Source organism: Plecotus auritus (genome assembly GCF_963455305.1).
Source record: "Plecotus auritus genome assembly, chromosome: 2".
Lineage (NCBI taxonomy): Eukaryota > Metazoa > Chordata > Mammalia > Chiroptera > Vespertilionidae > Plecotus > Plecotus auritus.
The window spans coordinates 113,447,196-113,469,500 of record NC_137771.1 but is presented as its reverse complement, the minus strand read 5'-3'; the positions used below and the strand labels follow the sequence as shown (position 1 = coordinate 113,469,500).

The 22,305-nt window shown below is 38.7% G+C and overlaps 1 protein-coding gene across 1 annotated transcript in view; it reads left to right on the top strand.

Moving 5' to 3' along the window:
• LOC308241180 (phospholipid scramblase 2-like) overlaps window positions 1-22,305 on the top strand; it is a gene marked incomplete at both ends in the record, with an annotated part of 86,331 nt that overhangs the window by 38,436 nt on the left and 25,590 nt on the right. The window contains 2 exons of the mRNA XM_080654660.1: window positions 12,146-12,369; window positions 16,614-16,775. Of these exons, the coding sequence (XP_080510786.1) occupies window positions 12,146-12,369; window positions 16,614-16,775 (386 nt within the window). The remainder of the gene's footprint in view (window positions 1-12,145; window positions 12,370-16,613; window positions 16,776-22,305) is intronic.

Below are 22,305 nucleotides of genomic sequence, written 5' to 3'. Positions count from 1 at the left end.
TTCCTTTTTCTTGAATCCGTGAATCCGTCTGGATCAGGGCTTTTGTTTACTTTAAGTTTTTTTTTTTTTTTATTACTGCTTCAATTTCATCAGTAGTTATCAACCCATTTCTGATTCTTCTTTATTGAGTTTTGCAAGGTTGTATTTTTCTAGGAATATGTCTAGGTTGCCATGTTTGTTGACATAATGTCATTCATAGCATTTATTATAATCTATTGTATTTCTATGGGTCAGTTGTTATTTCAGCCCTTTTGTTTCTGATTTTGTTTATTTGGATTTCTCTTTTCGTTTTCTGGTGAGCCTGGATAGAGGTTCATCAATCTTATTTATCCTTTCAAAGAACCAGCTTTTGATTTTATTGATTGTTGTGTGCTTTTTAATCTCTAAGTCATTTATTTCCACTCTGACCTTTATTATTTCCTTCATTTTACTTGTTCTCGGTTTTTCTTGTTGCTCTCTTTCTAATTCTTTAAGTTGTAATGTTAGAAAACTTATTACCAATTTTTCTTGTTTTTTTGTTTGTTTGTTTTTTTGTTTTTTGTTTGTGTGTGTGTGTGTGTGTGTGTGTGTGTGTGTGTGTGTGTGTGTGTGTGTGTGTGTTTATTGTTATTTTTTTGAGGTAGGCCTGAAGTGCTATGAACTGGTTTCTTAGAACTGGTTTCACTGTGTCCCATAGGTTTTGGATTGCTGTGTGTTTACTTTATTTATTTTCAGGATTCCTTTTATTTCTTCTTTGATCTCTTTGGTAACCCAGTCATTGTTTAATAGCATGGTATTTAGCCTCCATGTATTTGATTGTTTTTGAGTGTTTTTATTATAGCTGATTTCTAATATTATGCCATTGTGACCTGAGAAGATGCTTGATATGATTTCAATCTTCTTGAATTTGTAGAGACTTAGCTTGTGTCCAAACATGTAGTCTATCTTTGAAAATTCCCCATGTGTACTTGAGAAGAATGTATATTCCATACATTTGGAGTGGAATGTTCTGGTGATGTCAATTAGTTCCATCTATCCTAGAGTGTCATTTAGGATTGCTATTTCCTTGTTGATGCTTTGTCTAGAAGATTTATCCAGTGATATCAGTGGTGTATTAAAGTCCCCTACTATGATTGTATTGCTGTTGATCTCTCCCTTGATATCCTCCAGAAGTGTGTTTGTTTTTTTTTTAATACGTTTAGATGCTCCTGTCTTGGGTGCATATATGTTTACCAGAATTATAGCATATTGTATCTGTCACTATAGTATTATGAAGTGGCCTTCTTTATCTTTTGTTATGGCCTTCATTTAGAGGTCTATTTTGTCAGATATAAGTATTGCTACATCAGCTTTTTTTTTTTTTTCATTTCCATTTGCCTGAAAGTTTTTTTTTTCCATCCCTTCACTTTCAGTCTGTGTGAGTTCTTTGTTCTAAAGTGGATTTCTTATAGACAGCATATATATGGGTCATATTTTCCTTATTTAAAAAAATAAATAATCCTGTAATGTTGAAAGTATTACATATGCCACCTATTTTCCTCCATTGACCTCTTCCAGCCTGCCCCCACATTTCTGCCCCATGCCTTTAGCACCATATTGTCTGTCCATGTGTTATGCATATATACATCTCTGGTTGATTATCTCCCACCCACCCACCCAACCTCCCCCACCTTCCCTCTGACATTCCATACTCTGTTTGATGCTTCCATGTCTCTAAATCCACTCCATTCATCAGTTTATTTTGTTACATAGATTCCACAAATGTGTGCATTCATGTGATACTTGTCTTTCTCTGACTGACTTATTTCACTTAGCATGATACTCTTCAGGTCCATTCATGCTGTCTCAAATGGTATGAGATTCTTCTTTTTTTTTACTGCAGCATAGTATTCCATGGTATAAATGTACCACAGCTTTTTCATCTACTTACCTACTGATGGGCATTTGGGCTGTGTCCAGATCTTAGCTATTGTAAATTGTACCGCTATGAACATAGGGGTGCATACATTCTTTCTGATTGGTGTATTGGGTTACTTAGTATATATTCCTAGAAGAGGGATCAGTGGGTCAAATGGCAGTTCCATATTTATTTTTTTTACAAAATTCCATACTGTTTTCCATAATGATTGCATCATTCTGCATTCCTACCACCAGTGTACTAGGGTTCCCTTTTCTCCTCATCCTCTCAAGCACTTGTTCTTTGCTAATTTGTTGATGGTAGCCATTCTGACAGGTGTGAGATGATACCTCATTGTCATTTTAATTTGTATCTCTCTGATGATCAGTGACTTTGAACATTTTTTCATATGTCTCTTTGCAACCTGTCCTCTTTGGAAAAGTGTCTATCTAGGTCCTTTGATTATTTTTTAATTGGATTGTTTGTCTTCCTTTTGTTAAGTTGCAGGAGTTACTTATATATTTTGGATATTAATACTTTATCTAATGTATCATTACCAAATGTGTTCTTCCATACAGTGGGCTCCCTTTTTGTTTTGTTGATGGTTTCTTTTGCTGTGCAGAAGCTTTTTATTTTGATGTAGTTCCATTTGTTTACTTTCTCCTTAGTTTCCTTTGCCCTAGGAAATGTATCCATAAACATATTGTTATGAGAGATGTCTGATATTTTGCTCCCTATGGTTAATTCTGGGATTTTTATGGTTTCATGACTTACATTTAAGTCTGTTATCCATTTTGAGTTTATTTTTGTGTATGGTGTAAGTTGGTGGTCTAGTTTCATGTATTTGACCTATTTTTCCATCACCATTTATTGAAGAAACTGTTTTGACTCCATTGTATGCTCTTGCCTCCTTTGTCAAATATTAATTGAGCATAATTGCTTGGGTTGATTTCTGGAGTCATGATTCTGTTTCATTGATCTATATGCCTGTTCCTGTGCAAGTACCAGCATGGTTTATTACTATTATTGCTAGAGGCCTGGTGTACTAATTCATGCACCAGTGGGGTCCCTCAGCCTGGCCTGCAGGATCAGGCCGAAACTAGCTCTCTGACATCCCTCGAGGGGTCCCAGATCGCAAGAGGATGCAGGCCAAGCCGAGGGACTTCACCGGTGCACCATCAGGGCTGGGGAGAAACACGGGTGGTTGGCCAGCCAGGGAGGGTATGCAGGAGGGCTCCAGAGTGTGGGCAGCCTGTCTCGCTCAGTCCTGATCGACCTGACCAAGCAGCAAGCTAACCTACAAGTCAGAGTGTCTGTCCCCTGTGGTCTGTGCACATCATACTAACTGGTCGACCAGTCGACTGTCTGCCCCCTGGTGGTCAGTGTACGTCATAGCAAGTGGTTAAACGGCCTTAGCATATCATTAGCATATTGCATTTTGATTGGTTGAATGGACAACCAGATGACAGGACACTTAGCATATTAGGCTTTTATTACATAGGGTTATTATTGTTTAAAGTATTACATATGTCTCCTTTGTCCTCATATGTCTTCTTTTGAAAAGTGTCTATTTAGGTCCTTTGTCAATTTTGTGACTGGATTGATTATCTTCCTTTTGTTATACTTCTTTATAGTGAAAGAAACTATCAACAAAACAATAAGAAAGCAAACTGCATGAAAGAACATATTTGCCAAAGTTATCTCCAATATGGGTTTAATCTCCAAAATTTATAAGGAACTCATACAAGTTCCTTCTTTTTTATATCAGTGAAGTATTCCATTGTGTAGATGTACCACAGTTTTTTATTCCACTTATCTGCTGATGGGCACTTAGGCTGCTTCCAAATCTTTGCTATAATAAATTGTGCTGCTATGAACATAGGGGTGCATATGTCCTTTCTGATTGGTGTTTCTGGTTTCTTGGGATATATTCACAGAAATGGGATTACTGGGTAGAATGAGAGTTCCATTTTTAATTTTTTGAAGAATCTGCATACTATTTTCCATAGTGGCTGCACCAGTCTGCATTCCCACCAGAAGTGCACTAGTGTTCCTTTTTCTCCACATCCTCACCAACACTTTTCATTTGTTGATTTGTTGATGATAGCCATTCTGACAGGTGTGAGATGATACCTCATTGTTGTCTTGATTTGCATCTCTTGGATAATTAGTGACTTTGAGCATGTTTTCATATGTTTCTCAGCCTTCTGTATGTCCTCTTTTGAAAAGGGTCTATTTAGTTCCTTTGCCCATTTTTGATTGGATTCTTGATCTTCCTTTTCTTAAGTTGTATGAGTTCCCTGTAAATTTTGGAGATTAAACCCTTATCTGAGATAGCTTTGGCAAATATGTTCTCCCATGCAGTGGGCTTTCTTGTTTTGTTGATGGTTTCTTTTTCTGTGCAGAAGCATTTTATTTTGATGTAGTCCCATCTATTTATTTTCTACTTAGTTTCCATTGCCATAGGAGCTGTATTGGTAAAGACATATGTCTGATATTTTACTGCCTATGGAGTCTTCTAAGATTTTTATGGTTTCCCATCTTACATTTAAGTCCTTTAACCATTTTGAGTTTATTTTTTGTATGGTGTGAGTTGGTCATCTACATTTTTTTTTTTTTGCATGTGTCTGACCAATTTTCCCAGGACCATTTAGTGAAGAGACTGTCTTCACTCCATTGTATGATCTTGCCTCTTTTGTCAGATATTAATTGAGTATAATGGCTTGGGTTGATTTCTGGGTTCTCTGTTTTGTTCCATTGGTCTATATATCTGTTCTTTTGCCAGTACCAGACAGGTTTGAGAATAGTGGCTTTGAAATATAGCTTGATATCTGGTATTGTGATCCCTCCAACTTTGTTCTTCTTTCTCAAGATTGCTTTTGCTATTCGGGGTCTTTTTTTAATTCCAGATTAATTTTTGGAGAGTTTGTTCAAGGTCTGTGAAATATGCCATTGGTATTTTAATGGGGATTGCATTGAATCTATAAATTGCTTTGGGTAGTATGGACATTTTAATGATGTTAATGCTACCAATCCATGAATATGGTATGTTCTTCCATTTCAAAGCATCTTCTCATACCACGATGGCATGAAATTAGAAACCAGATACAATAAAAACACTCAAAAATATTAAAACACATTGAGGCTCAGTAGCATTCTGTTAAACAATGAATGTGTTACCAAAGAGATCAAGGGAGAAATAAAAAACATCTGATAACAAATTAAAATGAACACACAAGAATCCAAAATCTATGGAACATCAAACGCAGCCCTGAGAGAGAAGCTCATAGCACTAGGTATATAGGCCTACCTCAAAAAACAAGAAAAACATTTCATAAGTCATCTAACCTTACAGCATATATAATTTGAAAGAGAATAATAAGAAAAGACCAAAATAAGTAAAAGGAAGTATATAATAAAGATCATAATTGCAATAAATCACATAGAGACCAAAAAGAAAATACAAAAGTAAGTAAAACCAACAGCTGGTACTTTCAAAGATAAAACAGATTGGTAAACTTCTAGCCAGACTCATCAGAAACTAAAGAGAGGAATAAAATATACAAAATAAAAAAACAAAAGAGCTGAAGTAACAACTGACCCCACAGAAATACAATGGACTATAATAAAATGCTATGAATGACTTTACTCCAAGAACCTGAACAAAATGGACATATTCCTAGAAAAATACAATCTTCCAAAATTCAATCTGGAAGAATCAGAAAACCTGAATAGTCTGATAACTACTGATGAAATTGAAGCAGTAATTTAAAAAAAAAAACAAAACTGCCAGCAACAAAAGTTCTGGTCCAGACGGTTTCACAGGGGAGTTTTACTAAACATTGTAAAAACTAACACCTATTCTCCTCAAATTATTCCAAAAAATTCAAGAAGCAGGAATACTTTCAAGCTCTTTTTATGAGGTCAGCATTACCCTAATTTTAAAATCAAATACTAGTAAAGACACTACAAAAAAGAAAAAAAAGACAATTACAGGCCAATATCTCTGATGAACATAGATGTTAAAATCCTCAACAAAATATAAGCAAATCTGATCCAGCAACATATTAAAAAGATCATACACCATAACCAAGTGGGATTTACTTTAGGGATGCAAGGCTGAAACAATATTTACAAATCAATAAGTGTAATATATCACATAAACAAATTGAAAGACAAAAAGTCACATGATCATATCAATTAATGCAGGAAGAACATTCAACAAATTCCAACACCAATTTTGATAAAAACTCTCAGCAAAGTGGAGCTATTATTATTTTAACATAATGAAAGCCATTTATGACAAACTGACAACCAACATCATACTCAATGGGCAAAAACTAAAACCATTTCCTCTAAGAACAGGAACAAGACAGGGTTGCCCACTTTCACCATTCTTGTTCAACCTAGTACTGGAAGTCATAGCCTCAGCAATCTGGCACTAAAAGAAATCAAAAGCATCCAAATTGGAAAGGAAGAAGTAAAACTCTCATTATTTGCAGATGACATGATATTGTACAAAGAAAACCAAAAGACTCCATAAAAAACTAATAAGTTTAATAAATGAATTAGGCAACGGAGCAAGCTACAAAATTAACACTGAGAAATTGATGGCATTTTTATACACTAATAAAGATATCTCAGAAAGAGAAACTGAAATAACAATCCCATTTACCATTGCAACAAAAAAATTAAGATACTTAGAAATAAATTTAACCAAGGATATAAAAAACCTGTACTGGGAAAACTACAGGATGTTGAAAAAAGAGACAGATGAAGATATAAACAAGTGGAAGAATATACCATGTTCATGGAATGGTACAATAAACATCATTAAAATGTCCATACTACCCAAAACTATCTATAAATTCAAAGCAAACCCCATTAAAATACCAATGACATATTTCACAGATCTAGAACAAACACTCCAAAAATTTACATGGAACCAAAAAGAGACCCAGAACATGGGCAGCAATCTTCAGAAAGAAGAACAAAGTTGGAGGAATCACAATACCAGAAAAAAAGTTATACTACAAAGCCACTGTACTCAAAGCAGCCTGGTATTGGCACAAGAACAGGCATATGGGTCAATGAAACAGAACAGAGAACCCAGAAATCGACCCTAGACATTATGCTCAATTAATATTTGACAAAGGAGGCAAGAGCATACAATGGAGTAAATAAAGTCTCTTCAATAAATTGTATTGAGAAAACTGGACAGGTACTGCAAAAAAATGAAACTAGACCACCAACTCACACCATATACAAGAATAAACTCAAATTGGATTTAAAAAAAAACACCTTAAATGTAAGTTGTGAAGCTACTAATATCTTAGAAGAAACCATAGGCAGAAAAATATCAGACATCTCTCATAGCAATATGTTTACCGATATATCTCCTAGGAAAATGGAAACCAGAAGAAAATAAACAAATTAGTCTACATCAAGACAAAAAGCTTCTGCACACTAAAACCAACCATCAACAAAAAGAGAAGAGAGACCACTGCATGGGAGAATACATTTGCCAATCATACATGTGATAAGGGGTTCATCTCCAAAATATATAGGGAACTCATACAACTTAACAAAAGGAAGACAAAATATCCAATTTAAAAATGGGCAAAAGAGCCGAAACCGGTTTGGCTCAGTGGATAGAGCGTCAGCCTGCAGACTGAAAGGTCCCAAGTTCGATTCCAGTCGAGGGCACATACCTTGGTTGCGGGCACATCCCCAGTGGGAGGTGTGCAGGAGGCAGCTGATCGATGTTTCTCTCTCATCGATGTTTCTAACTTTCTATCCCTCTCCCTTCCTCTCTGTAAAAAATCAATAAAACATATTTTTAAAAAATGGGCAAAGGACCTAAATAGACATTTATCCAAAGTGGACATACAGAAGGCCAAGTGGCATTTGAAAAGTTGCTTAAAGTCACTAATAATCCAAGAGATGTACATCAAAACAACAATGAAGTATCACCTCTCACCTGTCAGAATGGCTATCATCAACAAATCAACAAACTACAAGTGTTGATGAGGATGTGGAGAAAAGGGAACCCAAGTACACTGCTGGTGGGAATGCAGACTGGTGCAGCCTCTGTAGTAAGCAGTATAGTTTACTATACTAAGAAATAGGAAACACCAATCAAAAAGAATATGCACCCCTATGTTCATAGCAGCACAATTTATAATAGCTAAGATTTGGAAACAGCCCAAGTGCCCATTAGCAGATGAGTGGTTAAAAAAAAACAAACATTTACACAATGGAAAACTACATAGCTGTAATAAAGAAGGAACTCTTTTCATTGGCAACAGCATGGGTGTACCTGGAGAGTATTATGCATGTATACATATTTGCATAACCCATGGACACTGACAATAGGATGATGAAGGCCTGAGGTAGGGGCGGGTCAGGCTAGAAGAGATCAATGGGAAAATAAAGGGGACATATGTAATACTTGCAACAATAAAGATTTAAAAATAAAATAAAAAAAACACAAACACAAAAACTGTATATGAAATATAAACAAGTATTTAAAATTAAAAAAAATGAATATTACACAGTATAATACTATACAGCTGTAAAAAAAAAAAAAAAGAAGAAGAATTTCTTACCATTTGAGACAGCATTGAGAGACCTGGCAAGCATTATGCTAAGTGAAATAAGCCAATCAGAGAAAGACAAGTATCACATGATCTCACTCATATGTGAAATCTAATGAACAAAATAAACTGATGAACAAAATAGATCCAGAGACACAGAAGCATGGAACAGACTGATGAATCTCAGAGGGAAGGTGAGGGTGGAGAGAGGTGTGTGGGGAGAGATTAGCCAAAGAGCTTATATGAATGTATGCATAACCCATGGACACAGATAATAGTGTGGAAGAAGACTGTGGGGTAGGGTGGACAGGGTCAATGGGGAAAAAAGGGAACATCTGTAATATTTTCAACAATAAGGATAAATTAATTTAAAAAACTCATATATCTCAACACCAAACAAATAATCTAATTTAAAAATGGGCAGAGGAAATGAACAGACACTTCTCCCAAAAAGACCCACAAATGGCCACAGATATATAAAAAGATGCTCAACTTCATTAACTATTAGGTAAATGCAAATTAAAAAAAACTACAATGAGATACCACCTCATCCCGGTTAGAATGGCTATTATCAACAGGATAAGTAATAACAGGAGTTGGGGAGGTTGTGAAGGAAAAGAAACCCTCATTCACTGCTCATGGAAATGTAGACTGGTACAGCCACTATGGAAAACAGATAGAGGTTCTTTTAAAAATTAAGAATAAAGTTATCGTATGACCCAACAACCCCTCCTCTAATTATCAACCTGAAATTTTTGAACATTTATTCTCAAAGTCAATTCATATGCACCCCTATGCCATTGCAGCATTGTTCATGGTGGCCAAGACATGGAAACAGCCAAAGTTTACTTCAATAGATAAAGGTGTGGTACATATATGCAGTGGAATACTATTCAGCCATAAGAAAAGATTAAATACTTCCGTTGGAGACAACATGGATGGACCTTGAGAATGTCATGCTAAATGAAATAAGTCAGGCAGAAATGTTGAAGAATCATATTATTTCATTTATATGTGGGATATGAAACTGAAAGCAAGAAATGAACAAACAAGAAAAGCAAACAAACCAAAGCTCATAGACACAGACAACAGTACAGTGGTTACCAGAAGAAAGGTGGGTAGTAAAAAGTAAAGTTGGTCTAATATATAACCCATGGACACAGATAATAGTGTGTAAAAGGTGATGGAAGATGATTTGACTTTGAGTTGTGGGCACATTAATGCAATATGAAGATCATGTATCATAGAAATATACATTTGAAACCTATATAATCTTATTAACCAAGGTAACTCAAATACACTTAATACAAATAAAAAAATAAAAACAAAATATAAAAATTTAATATACCTTAAAGATATAACCAACCATAGAATTCTATGTTGTTTTTATTTATTTTTAAGTAACTAGAAAAATATTTAGAGATTGTGTAACACCATTGATCTCATTTTACAGATAAACACTCATATTTTTGAGATTTAGCTACTTAATGAAACACTTTGGTAATAGATCCCATGTCATAAAACAGTTTTTTTTGTTGTTGTTGTTTCATGAAACATTTGACTGGCAGATGTTGAAATCAAGGGTGGTTCTTATAAAGGTATAATCCAGGGCCTATGTGAGTCAGAGGAAAGACACCTGAGGGAAGTCACAGTGCTAGACTTTGCACAGGATGTCTCTATCTGAATAAAAGTCCACCCACACACATATTAGAGAGTAATTTTCTCTCCATATATTTCTTTTAATCACTTGTTATTTGAATGGCCTGTGACATCCTATGACCCAAGTTAATGAGGGCTTTGGACAAGTGGGACTAAGAATTGCTCCTTCCAGGCTATAAGCAAAGAGAGGTTTCCAGTGTGTGGTTCAGCTGTTGAAGACTTCACTAAGATACCAGGCAGGTGTCAGTATTTAGCATATCTATTTTTCTCCTGTGTAAAGATTAGCCCCTGTAAGCTACAGAGTTCACCTAGGATGCCAGTGGTCTAGATATCCTGTGAGTTGCAACCTGGTTGCCAAGCACCTTTTTCCTTGTCTAATACCACCTCCTACCTCTGAACAACTACTGCATTAAACAAGGGTTTAATGCATGATGACCATTTGCCCTGGGCTCAGTGTGATGTTCTGATTCACTTTCATGTGTGCATTGAGAGTAAACTCCTTCATTACCTTCCCTCACACAGTGAAAACACTAAGCCATGAATATGGTATAAAGTAAAACCACAAGCCAATTTACTTTATATTGTGTTTCACAGAGCATAAACATAGCAGTCATCCTCTATTCCCCCTTTAATTGAATATCTGAAAACTGTATCAAGCAAGTGGATGTGTTCTGCATACACCTAGCATGATTGTGACCATCTGCAGCACAGCCCATCCCTCAGTAGCTAAGTCCCCCTTTCTGACATGACTCTATGGAATTAGGAGGATATGGGTTTTCTTTTCTATGTCTCACATAAATCTCATAATATTTTATACTTTCACTAGTTGCCTGGTGCACAAAATTCGTGCACATTAAAAGGGAATTATTTAGAGGAAATATTCTAATATTGCTATTTTCCCTTTATCTATAATAGAAGTGTCAGAAATGAAAGAAAATTATTAAAATGTATATGAAAATCTCCCTCCTGTCAGAGTCTGGGGCATGCCGTGGGAACCAGAGTCAAGTCCCTGCCCACACACGCACGCCTCAAAATCGCACGAGACCCAGACCCAGCCGGCCCCACCCCCATTGGGCGAGACCCAGCCGACCCCACCCCTGTCAAGCCCCACCAGGTGGGGGGCACAGCCTGAGGTCCCCCATCAAGCCCCGCTGGGTGGGGGGCATGGTCTGAGGTGCCCCGTCAAGCCCCACCTGGCAAGGGGTGTGGCCTGAGGTCCCTGGCCCAGCCAGGAGCCACACAGCCTCAGGTCCCTGCTGATCGGCCATTACAGTGTCACTGCATGATGCCCATTTGCATATTAGCCTTTTATTATTAGGACTAGAGGCCCAGTGCATGAAATTCGTGCACTGGGGGGGTGTCCCTCAGACCAGCTTACACCCTCTCCAATCTGGGACCCCTCAGGGGATATCCGACTGCTGGTTTAGGCTCAACAGTCGGACATCCCTCTCACAATCCAGGACTACTGGCTCCTAACCACTCGCCTGCCTGCCAGCCTGATCACCCCCTAATCACTCCCCTGCCAGCCTGATTGATGCCTAACTGCTCCCCTGCCTGCCCAATCGCCACCAACTGCCCTCCCCTGCAGGCCTGGTCACTCCCAACTGCCCTTCCCTGCCGGCCTGGTTGCCCTCAACTGCCCTCCCCTCCTTGCCTGATTGCCCACAACTACCCTTCCCTGCCGGCCATCTTGTGGTGGCCATCTTGTGATAGCCATCTATTGGCGGCCATCTTGTGGTGGCCATATTGTGACGATGTGGGGCAGCCATCTTGTGATGACACGAGGGCACAAGGGCCACCTAGGCTTTTATTAGTATAGATTCCCTCTTCTAGTTCTCTTCCTTTGCTATTTTTCTCTGCCTATATCATCTCTAAACACCTTTCCTTTTCAATCTCCCAATGTGACATGAAGTATCATCTAAAGTAATATTTGAAAGTATTTGATTTTAAGTATTTAGATTAATTATATTTTTAAATATAAAGGTGATTAAGATGTCCTCTTCTTTATTTTCAGTCATCATACATATTGAAACAAATAACAAATATGAAATTAAGAACAGCCTTGGACAGAAGATTTACTTTGTCACTGAGGATAATAATTTCTGTATCCGAAATACTTGTGGGGCTCATAGGCCTTTTACCATGAGGATTCTTGATCTTATGGGCCGAGAGGTCATAACTCTGGAGAGACCACTAAGATGTACCAGCTGTTGTTGTTGCCCCTGCTGCCTTCAGGAGGTCAGTGAGCATTTACCCAAATAATATGTAAAGTAGTCCAAAAAGAATTATCACCCTTTCGCCCTAGCTGGTTTGGCTCAGTGGATAGAGTGTCAGCCTGGGGACTGAAAGGTCCTGGGTTTGATTCCAGTCAAGGCCACATGCCCAGGTTGTGGGCTCAATCCCCAGTAAGGGGCGTGCAAGAGGCAGTCAATCAGTTATTATCTCTCATCATTGATGTTTCTATCACTCTCTCCCTCTCCCTTCCTCTCTGAAATCAATAAAAATATATTTTTTTTAAAAATGAATTATCACCCTTTCATTGAACCTGTATAATCAAATGAGATTTTCTAAAAATTGGTCCATGAACTATTGTTTTATGCTTGAGAGTAATTGTGAGAGAAAGGATGGCAGGTGAAAAATAGTGACTCTGCTCAGAGTCAGACTTCAGGGAGAGTTGAGAAGATAAGGCCCTTACTTTAAATGACCGTGAGAGGTCTGGCTAAAGTCAGAGGAAGGCACCACAGAGAATATCCTAGAATATAATTCTAGGAGCAAGTGTAGAGAAGAATGAGGAAAAGAACAGATATGTTCATCTCACAATTTTGGCCAACTTATTATGGAAGAAACCTAGGAGATACCACCTTTGAGAAATCTCAACTCCTACGTTCTTAAGTTCCCCATTTAAAAATTAATATATTTGAGCACCTGTAGTAGGTACATGCTAGGTGTGGGTATCTTCAGCTCTATAAAGAACAGGTGTCTATTTCATATTACTTGTCAGCTCACTGGTACAGAACATGGATCTTAGGGGAGGCACCAGGGAACAGAGAGCATACAGGAAAGTTGGCCTTTGTCTGTTTCCCCACTGGCCTGAAACCAGCCCTGCCTGGTCAGTAAATCCAGACAAGTAGCTGTGAGACCAGGTCACAGACCAAGGCACAGGCACAAAGATATTTGAAGTCTAAGACTTCATTTATTTTCAAAAGGTAACTGAAGTTATTCCTACTGAATTATGTTGTGTTTTGTCATTTAGGTAAGGTGTAACAGTATCTATTCATAGGAATATCTGAGGAAAAACTGAGAGTTTGGTGGAATATTCTCTGAATGTAAAGAGCACATTGACAAACATTATACTATTGACCTTAGAACATAGTTTAAGACGATGTCACTTACACATGAGCATGCTGAGGAGCTCCCTAGGTCACTCCGCTAATAGCAGAGCCAAGATTCCAGGCTCCAGTTCCTTTCCATTATAGAGCCATTGCCACTCAGATTTAAAAATTGCACCAGCAATCAGTATTCTAATTCATACATCTAAACCACTGTTTTTATAGGAGTTTGAGAAAACAGTTCCTTAATAATTTCAATATGTTTCATAAGTATGGAAATTTTTAAATGTACAGGTCAGGGGAGCAGTGCTTAAGAGTGGAATCTATGCATGCAGCCTGTCCTAAGTATGTGACTCATCTTGTCTACCTTGCAGCTAAGGAATCTGATACAAGTTAGTTAACTCTCTGTTCTTCAGTTACTTTATCGATAAATAGAAATAATAATACCAATGTGGTGTTTGTTGTCAATTAAGTATTGTATAGAACAGTATCTTTTACTTAGAAGTCAGCAAAGGAGCTTGAATAGACATTTTTCCAAAGAATTAATACAAGTGGCCCAAAGATGTTTGAAAAAGTGTTCAACAGCCCTAACCGGTTTTGCTCAGTGGATAGAGTGTCAGCCTGCGGACTCAAGGATCCCAGGCTCAATTCCGGTCAAGGGCATGTACCTTGGTTGCGGGCACATCCCCAGTAGGGGGTGTGCAGGAGGTAACTGATTGATGTTTCTCTCTCATTGATGTTTTTAACTCTCTCTCCCTCTCCCTTCCTCTCTGTAAAAATTCAATAAAATATATTTAAAAAAAGAAAAAGTGTTCAACATAACTAATCATTAAGAAAATTAAAACCAAAAACACTATGAGATGTCACATTACACCTGTTAGAATGGCTGTTATAAAAAAAAAACAAGACATAATTTGGCAAGGGTGTGAAGATAAGGGAACACTCATACACTTTTGGTAGGAATATTAATTTTTACAGCCATTATGAAAAACAGCATGTGATCCAGCAATCCCTCTTCTAGGTATATATGCAAAGGAAATGAGATCAGGTTTTCAAAGAGATATCTACATTCCCATGTTAATTGTAGCATCAATTGCAATAAACAAGATATGGAAATAACCTAAGTTCTGGTTGATGGATTCATGGGTAAGAAACATGATATAGATATATAGATATATATAATGGGATATTATTCAGCCAAATAAAAAAAACAAAAAACCTTGCCATTGAAACAACATGGATGTACCTAGAGGCCATTGTGCTGAGGGAAACAGGTAACACAGAAACAGACAAATGCAATATGGTATCAATTACATATGGAATCTAAAAACAAAAAAACTAACTCATCAAAACAGAGATTTAAATAGTGGTTGCCTGGCCAAAACCGGTTTGGCTCAGTGGATAGAGCGTCAGCCTGTGGACTGAAGGGTCCCAAGTTCGATTCCGGTCAAGGGCATGTAACTTGGTTGTGGGCACATCCCCAGTGGGAGGTGTGCAAGAGGCAGCTGATCGATGTTTCTCTCTCATCGATGTTTCTGACTATCTATCACTCTTTCTTCCTCTCTGTAAAAAATCAATAAAATATATTTAAAAAAATAAATAAATAAATAGTGGTTGCCTGGGACTCGGGAGAGGAGAATAGGGAAATGTTGGACAAACCACAACAACATCCTATCTAATAAAAGAGTAATATGCAAATTAACCACCACTCTGCTACAACCACAAGCCACGCCCACCAGCCAATCAGGAGCAAGTATGCAAATTAACCCAACCAAGATGGCTGCAGCCATGGAGCGAGCAGGAAGCTTGGGTTTCCCCGGTAATAGAGGAAGCCAAGATTTCCGCACACTATGGCCAGCCTAGGCCTCCACTCAAGGCTAAAACGTTTCAATTATAGAAGATAAATAAATCCCAACAAAAATGGCAGCTGCCACAGAGCTGGAGAGAGCAGGAGGCTTGAGTTGACCCCGGCGATGGAGGAAGCCAAGCTTTCCGCACACCCTGGCTGGCCTAGGCCTCCACTCAAGGCTACAAAGTTTCAATTATAGAAGATAAATAAATCCCAATAAAAATGGCTGCAGCCACGGAGCAAATTGGAGGCTTGGCTCTGCTCAAGGCTACAAAGTTTCAATTATAGAAGATCAATAAATCCCAGATACCAGGGCCCCTGCTTGGGACACCAGGGGGGTGTGGCCGGCCTGAAAACCACCACAGGCCCCTCACCCAGGCTGCCCCACCCCAAGGGAACCCCCACCCTGATCCGGGGAACCCTTCAGGGCAAACCAGCTGGCCCCCACACGTGCACCAGGCCTCTATCTTATCTAATAAAAGAGTAATATGCAAATTGACTATCACTCCAACACACAAGATGGCTGCCCCCATGTGGTCAAAGATAGCTGCCCCCATGTGGACCCAAGATGGCTGCCACAAGATGGCCAGCAGGGGAGGGCAGTTGGGATGGACCAGGTCTGCAAGGGAGGGCAGTTGGGAGCAATCAAGCCTGCAGGGGAGGGCAGTTAGGGGTGACCAGGCCTGCAGGGGAGGGCAATTAGAGGCAAACAGGCTGTCAGGGGAGCAGTTAGGCATCAATCAGGCTGGCAGGGGAGTGGTTAGGGAGTGATCAGGCTGGCAGGCAGAAGCGGTGAGGGGCAATCAGGAAGGCAGGCAGGCAAGCAGTTGGGAGTCAGCAGCCCTGGATTGTGAGAGGGATCCCAGATTGGAGAGCATTTTGGCTGGGCTGAGGGACAACCCCCCACCCCGTGCACAAATTTCATGCACTGGGCCTCTAGTTTAGTTATAAGAAGAATAAGCCCTGAGGCTCAAATATGCAGCATAGTGAGAATAGTTAATAATACTATGCTGTATACTTGAAATTTGCTAAGAGAGTAGATCTCAAGCATCACTATATGAGGTTACTGATGTGTTAACTAACCTGATTGTGATAGTCATTTCACAATATATATGTATATCAAATCATCACATTGTACACTTTAAATATATTACAATTGTACTTGTCATTTATACCTCAATAAAGCTGGAAAAGAAGATTATTGCCCATTCCAAAAAAGCACTTAGTGCATGAAAGCTCTTATTAGACATGAGTGATGATGATGATGATGGCAATGATTACACATTATATATATTCTTTTGCAGATAAAAATCTATGCTCCTCCTGGTACACCAATAGGTTATGTTATTCAGACCAAGCACCCATATCTGCCTAAATTTACAATTCAAAATGAGAATAAAAAGGATATACTAAGAATTACCGGTCCATTTTTTGCATGCAAATGTTGTGGAGATGTTGATTTTGAGGTAAGAGATATGATAATTTTTATAGGATTTGAGGTAAGAGATGTGATATTTTTTATAGGATTTCCTTACATTTTTCAAATGTAAGGAAAATATAATTTTGTGAGAAGTTACAAATATATTTTTAGAAATGTATATCCTAATTCTCAAGCAGGAGACAATGTGCTCATATATATTTAACTTTGGTCAGAAAGGAAGTTATTAATCTCATAGAGCTTCAGTATTGATTATGCTAAGTGTAAAATAGAAAAGTGGAACCCTGGACTCAAATAAATATAAACAAAACAACTAATATTTCAACGTGGTGGTTTCTGTATAGAGGTCTTATACATTATCCATTTTGAATAGAACATTTGCCTTGTCATCTAACCTTTGTCTGACTGACAAAGCCTGTGATCCTTCCTTAGTCTGAAACACAGGCTGCCAGTGCACTTGGCCCTCTTCAGAAGGTCTGACATCTTTGAGTTCCTACAAGTCCAATTATGCAAAGAGAGTTTTCAGAAATATAGTGTAAGATTTGCTACCCAGTTATGCTTCTTTGTGGTCTCTCCTTTACCTTTGTATTAAATTTGATTGTTAGAAACCACAATATATCTGTTTACTTACTACATGGAGCAATTTCATCACAGCAGTTTTCCAATGGTTGGTCTAGCCTTAAGCCCACATTATTTAGTAGCAAATATTTAAAAATCGGGAAATTTTTTAAGCTAATCTTGACATGATTCTCTTGGAAAATTATAAAAATCTGTTAAACTGGGCTCACATTTTCACAGAAGGGGCAAAAATATCCTACAACTAACTGAGCATGGATGCCCCCTTATAATAAGACTAGAGGCCCAGTACTGAATTTGTGCACAGGTGGGGGCCAGGCCTGTCGGGAGGAGGAGTCAGCGGGAGGTTGAACAGCCAGCCAGCCCCGATTGGGGCCTATCAGGGCCAGGCTGGCTGGGGGGAGGGGCCACAGGTGGTTGGCCAGCCAGCCCTGCCCCTGATCGGGGTGGGGGACCAATATGGGGGGAGAGGCTGCAGGAGGTTGGCCAGCTGGCCCTGCCCATTATTGGGTAAGGGGGGGGCAATCAGGTGCAGGGCTGACCAGGGGGAAGGGATGTGGGCGGATCAGGGTGGTGGGGGCCCACTGGGGGTGGGCCCTGCCAGTGGGAGGGGCTGTGAGAGGTCTGGCTGGCCCCACCCCCAGATCGGGCTGGTTTGCTGGCCGCAGTAGGCAACATAGCGACTGGTCATTCTGCTTGTTACAGCATTTCAGTTGCTGGCTTTTTATATATAGAGATTTGAGAACTCTGCCACTTTCCCAACTTTGGTAGGCTTCCCAATATTCCCTTCATTTTTTATATTACTTGGTTGACTTCCCCAGTTATGTGATTTTTCAATTCTTCTGTTAGAATGTAAAGATTAATTATTTCCTTCATGGATTTAATAGGCTCATGACAGAAATGGACAATTATAAGAAGACACAAATAATGTAAAGGCTCTTTTTAAAAATGTATCTTTATTGTTGGAAGTATTACAGATGTCTCCTTTTTTCCCCCCACTGACCCCCTTCACCCTGAACCCACCCACCAGGTCTTCACTGCACTATTGTCTGTGTCCATGCGTTAAGCATATATGCATATAAATTCTCTGACAAATCTCTTCCCATCCCCCATGTGGAATATGGATAATGTTTATGTTTGTGTGTCTGTAATATGTATGTGTAAGAACTTTATATAGATGTATGTATAATAATCATTCCTATGTAGGAAATGGCATACTTATCAAAGATCCAGAGGAGTGGAAATATAATTACTTATTCGGGGAACAATATTAACAAAATTTTAACTGTCATGTATTTATTTTGAAGAAATTGGTGAAACACTAAAAAAATTGTGAAATTATTATAGTTAATTCTAAGGAATTTAGATTTCATTGAGTATACCTTTGCAATAGAAACCTTATAGCATTTATTATAGGTAATAAATTAACTTCTATGCATCTAGAATGCTGCTAACTAGGTACCATCTTTCAGAGATTTGAGAAATGATCATTTGAATCAATTTCTTTTTTATATCAAACAAAATAGACTCTATTTTTTGTTTTCTTTTTTAACCTTATTTTTTTATTGTTGACACTATTACAGATGTTCCCATTTTCCCCTCCTTTGCCCACCTCCACCCAGTCCCCTACCCTCTGGCCACCACCATACTATTGTCTGTATGTATGGGTTATACATACATATTCTTTGGCTAAGCCATTCACCTTCTTTCAATCAGTCCCCTCTCTACCCTCCCCCTTGACACTTAAATTAGGAATTTTGAGTATGAGGGACCACAATGGAATATGGACTACATCATGGTGTCAGTGGTTATAAAAACTTGGAGTAGAAAAGAGATAAAAGCCTGAACACAGCAGGGGTCGTTCTATAGTAAGAAATAACTCAGAGATATTTTATAAATATACTAGAGGCCCAGAAGGCATGAAATCATGTGTGAGTAGCTAGCTTCCACTTGCCTCAGCTGGCCACCCCACCCATCTACACTCTTAGTTCGCGCTCTGCCCTCCACCACTAGTAGCTGTCCACTGCTCATACCTCTCTGCTGCTAGTAGCTCTCTGCCATGAGTAGCTTGCACCCTGCCCCACCCACCACAGGCCTTTTATGATATAGATTGAATGGAACTGTCTCATGAATTTGATGTCAATTGAGAATGAAAAAAAAAAACATCTGGAGATGACTCTGATGTGGGAGAATTAAGAAGCTGAAATAATGCATTTGGCAATGATAAAAATCTTGAAGGAGAAACAGTTGAGTTTCTCCTTCAAGCTAGTAATTTTTATTTGAGTCATGTTGAGTTTTAGGTATGTAGAGAAAAATATTGGGGAGTTTTCAGCATACACATAGTAGTTGAAGCCATGAGGTGATTATCCCAAGGGTGAGGAGAAGACAATAGATTCTTATCTACATCCTATAGAGATGATAAGGGAATCTGTCTCCTTCCAGGACTCTTGGTAAGAGAAAAACATGTACACATTAAACTTATATCCCAATCCAGGCCCCTCTATGAATTTGAAATCTGAATTCACACCATTATTATGGTAGTTCAGGAATCTCAATACATAGAAATAGATCCTGAGTGGCAGGATCAAATGGGAAAGCACACTAGAGGAGATTAATCACCAAGGATACCTTCTATTCTTACAGGGGAGGGGGGACCTATCTTTACATGAACATATTTTAAAATTACATAATTCTCTAGGAACCAATCTAAGAACAAACTGCATGTAATAAAATAGTCTGCAAGCATACAAGAAACACCTAAATAAACAGTAAAGAGACTAAACAAAGAAGGGAAGAATGAGACCAATAATAAAGGACAGGACAATTTGAAGATAAACCAAACAGAACTTCTGAAAATGAAAAATAGTCATTAATAAAACCTCATTGGAAAGGCTGAGCTGCAAATTAGATACAGGTGAAGAGAACTGGATTATCCATACATGGAAAATAAACAGGTGGGGAAGGCATTATAATTTGAAGGGACAAAGTAAAACTGAAGGGAGATAGAAGAAAAAACTACTCTTGCATATGTCAAAGAAGAGCTACAGTGAAAGAGAATGCACTGAGATGCTCTTCAAAGAGATGAACGACAGGAAGTTGCTAACTTGATACCATGCACCCGCAGATTCAGAAAGCAAAAGGAGTTCTGTGTGTGGGAAAAAAAAAAACCTAACACTCCTATATAGCTAAGGTAAACAGGAAACTTCAAATTAAAAAAGAAAATATAAAATATGCAATCAAGATGGTGGCATGAGTAAACATGGTACTTGAATCCTCCCACAATCATATCAAAATTATAACTAAACTATAAAACTAGCATCAATTTCAAGGGGATATGTCCTGATATGGCTGTTCAAGTTGAGGCCTGTCCACCCTTAACTCATGTGTGATGGGTCCAACCTCGCTCTGCAGTCCAAACAGCAGTCTCTGTGGTAAGCAACACTGGTAGGGTTCTTCCCAGGAGGGTTCCAACTTGCTTCCCTTCCAAATCTTGATTAGAACAAACAGTCTTCCAGTCAATGGTGATGAACGGGAAACTCAAGAGGGCTTTGGTTCAGGAGGCCTTCTAACCTGAGTACTTTCCCATTTGATATTTTAGTTGGTAAATTCGGAAGGCCCTTCTTTGCCTTGCTGAATATTGAAGGCTTTACTTAGGTTTTGAGCCCCACAGGGGCTCTTAGGTTTGGAAATCCTACACTGCTGGAAGCACACCAGGGCCAGCCAGGTGCTCCCTTTCCCAGATAGCCATAGCATTTCATTTCTGTATGCCCTTGTTCTCTTTCAGGCTTTTTTTTTTTTCTTTTACAGGCTGGTCCTTTCCTCCAACAAAAAGCACAGTCAGTCTCCCCTTGAATGACTAGACCAGCCATGGGCAAACTATGGCCCATGGGCCGGATCCAGCTGTTCTATCCGGTTCTCTTGCTCTCCCCTCCACTCCTTTACTTTGAATTTATATTAGTTCACACAAACACTCCATCCATGCTTTTGTTCCGGCCCTCCGGTCCAGTTTAAGAACCCATTGTGGCCCTCGAGTCAAAAAGTTTGCCCACCCCTGGACTAGACTTTTATTATTAACATATTTATAATTATTACTGAAAAGCTTTATCACAAATTATTTTAGTTATATTTATTTATTATATCTTAACAATTTTGAGATTTTAAAGCCAATTAGTACCTAAAGCATTTTCTTGACCAATAACCATGATAGCCCTTTCTGTTCAAGGAAAGGACATGCTAATTTGGCTGGGAGTTATGTGCTCCTGAGCAAGAACTACCCATTTTCATGGAAGCATTAATCTTGTTACCCAACCCAGCCTGCATAGCTTACTTCCTTATGTAATTTCAAGTATATTGTATTGGTCTAATTTAGTTCAAAAATATTTCTTTTTAGGGAGAGAGTATATCTTTGTGTCACATCATGACCCTTGAGATGTCACAAAGCTGTCTCTCAGTTAAATTCTCGAAATATTGCATTTGGAAAAGCTGTCAAATACACCCAATTTAAATATTATTAAAACTTAAACCAGTTGTAACATTAAAGATTTGGTCTTGACCACAGAATTAATTATTTTCAATTTGGCTATTAAATTTTTCTATTTTAGTAATGTCACAGATACGATATATTTTTAATGTCTCAGAGAAAAAGCTGGGAGGACACGCCTACCAGCGCCCATTTTCTTGCTGCAAGGGTTCAGGAGCAGCAAGCTGTGCCCATCCCATAGCCTCAGTTCTACTTCCGCCGGCCTGCACATGTTTGTGACGTCACAGGCAGGCGCCAGACCACCTGGTCCCCTGTAATACTGATACTGCCTGCTAGATGCTTAATGGACATGATGCTGGGCAGGGCTTTTCAAATTCCTCCACCCTGCCCCTTTCAGAGTGCCTGCGCAAGTTTCACGAGTGTGCCTTTTATTCTGCAGCTTTTAAATCTAAAAGCCGTTTTCAAAGCTGCCTTAGAATCTTAAAATCTTAACCCAGCACAG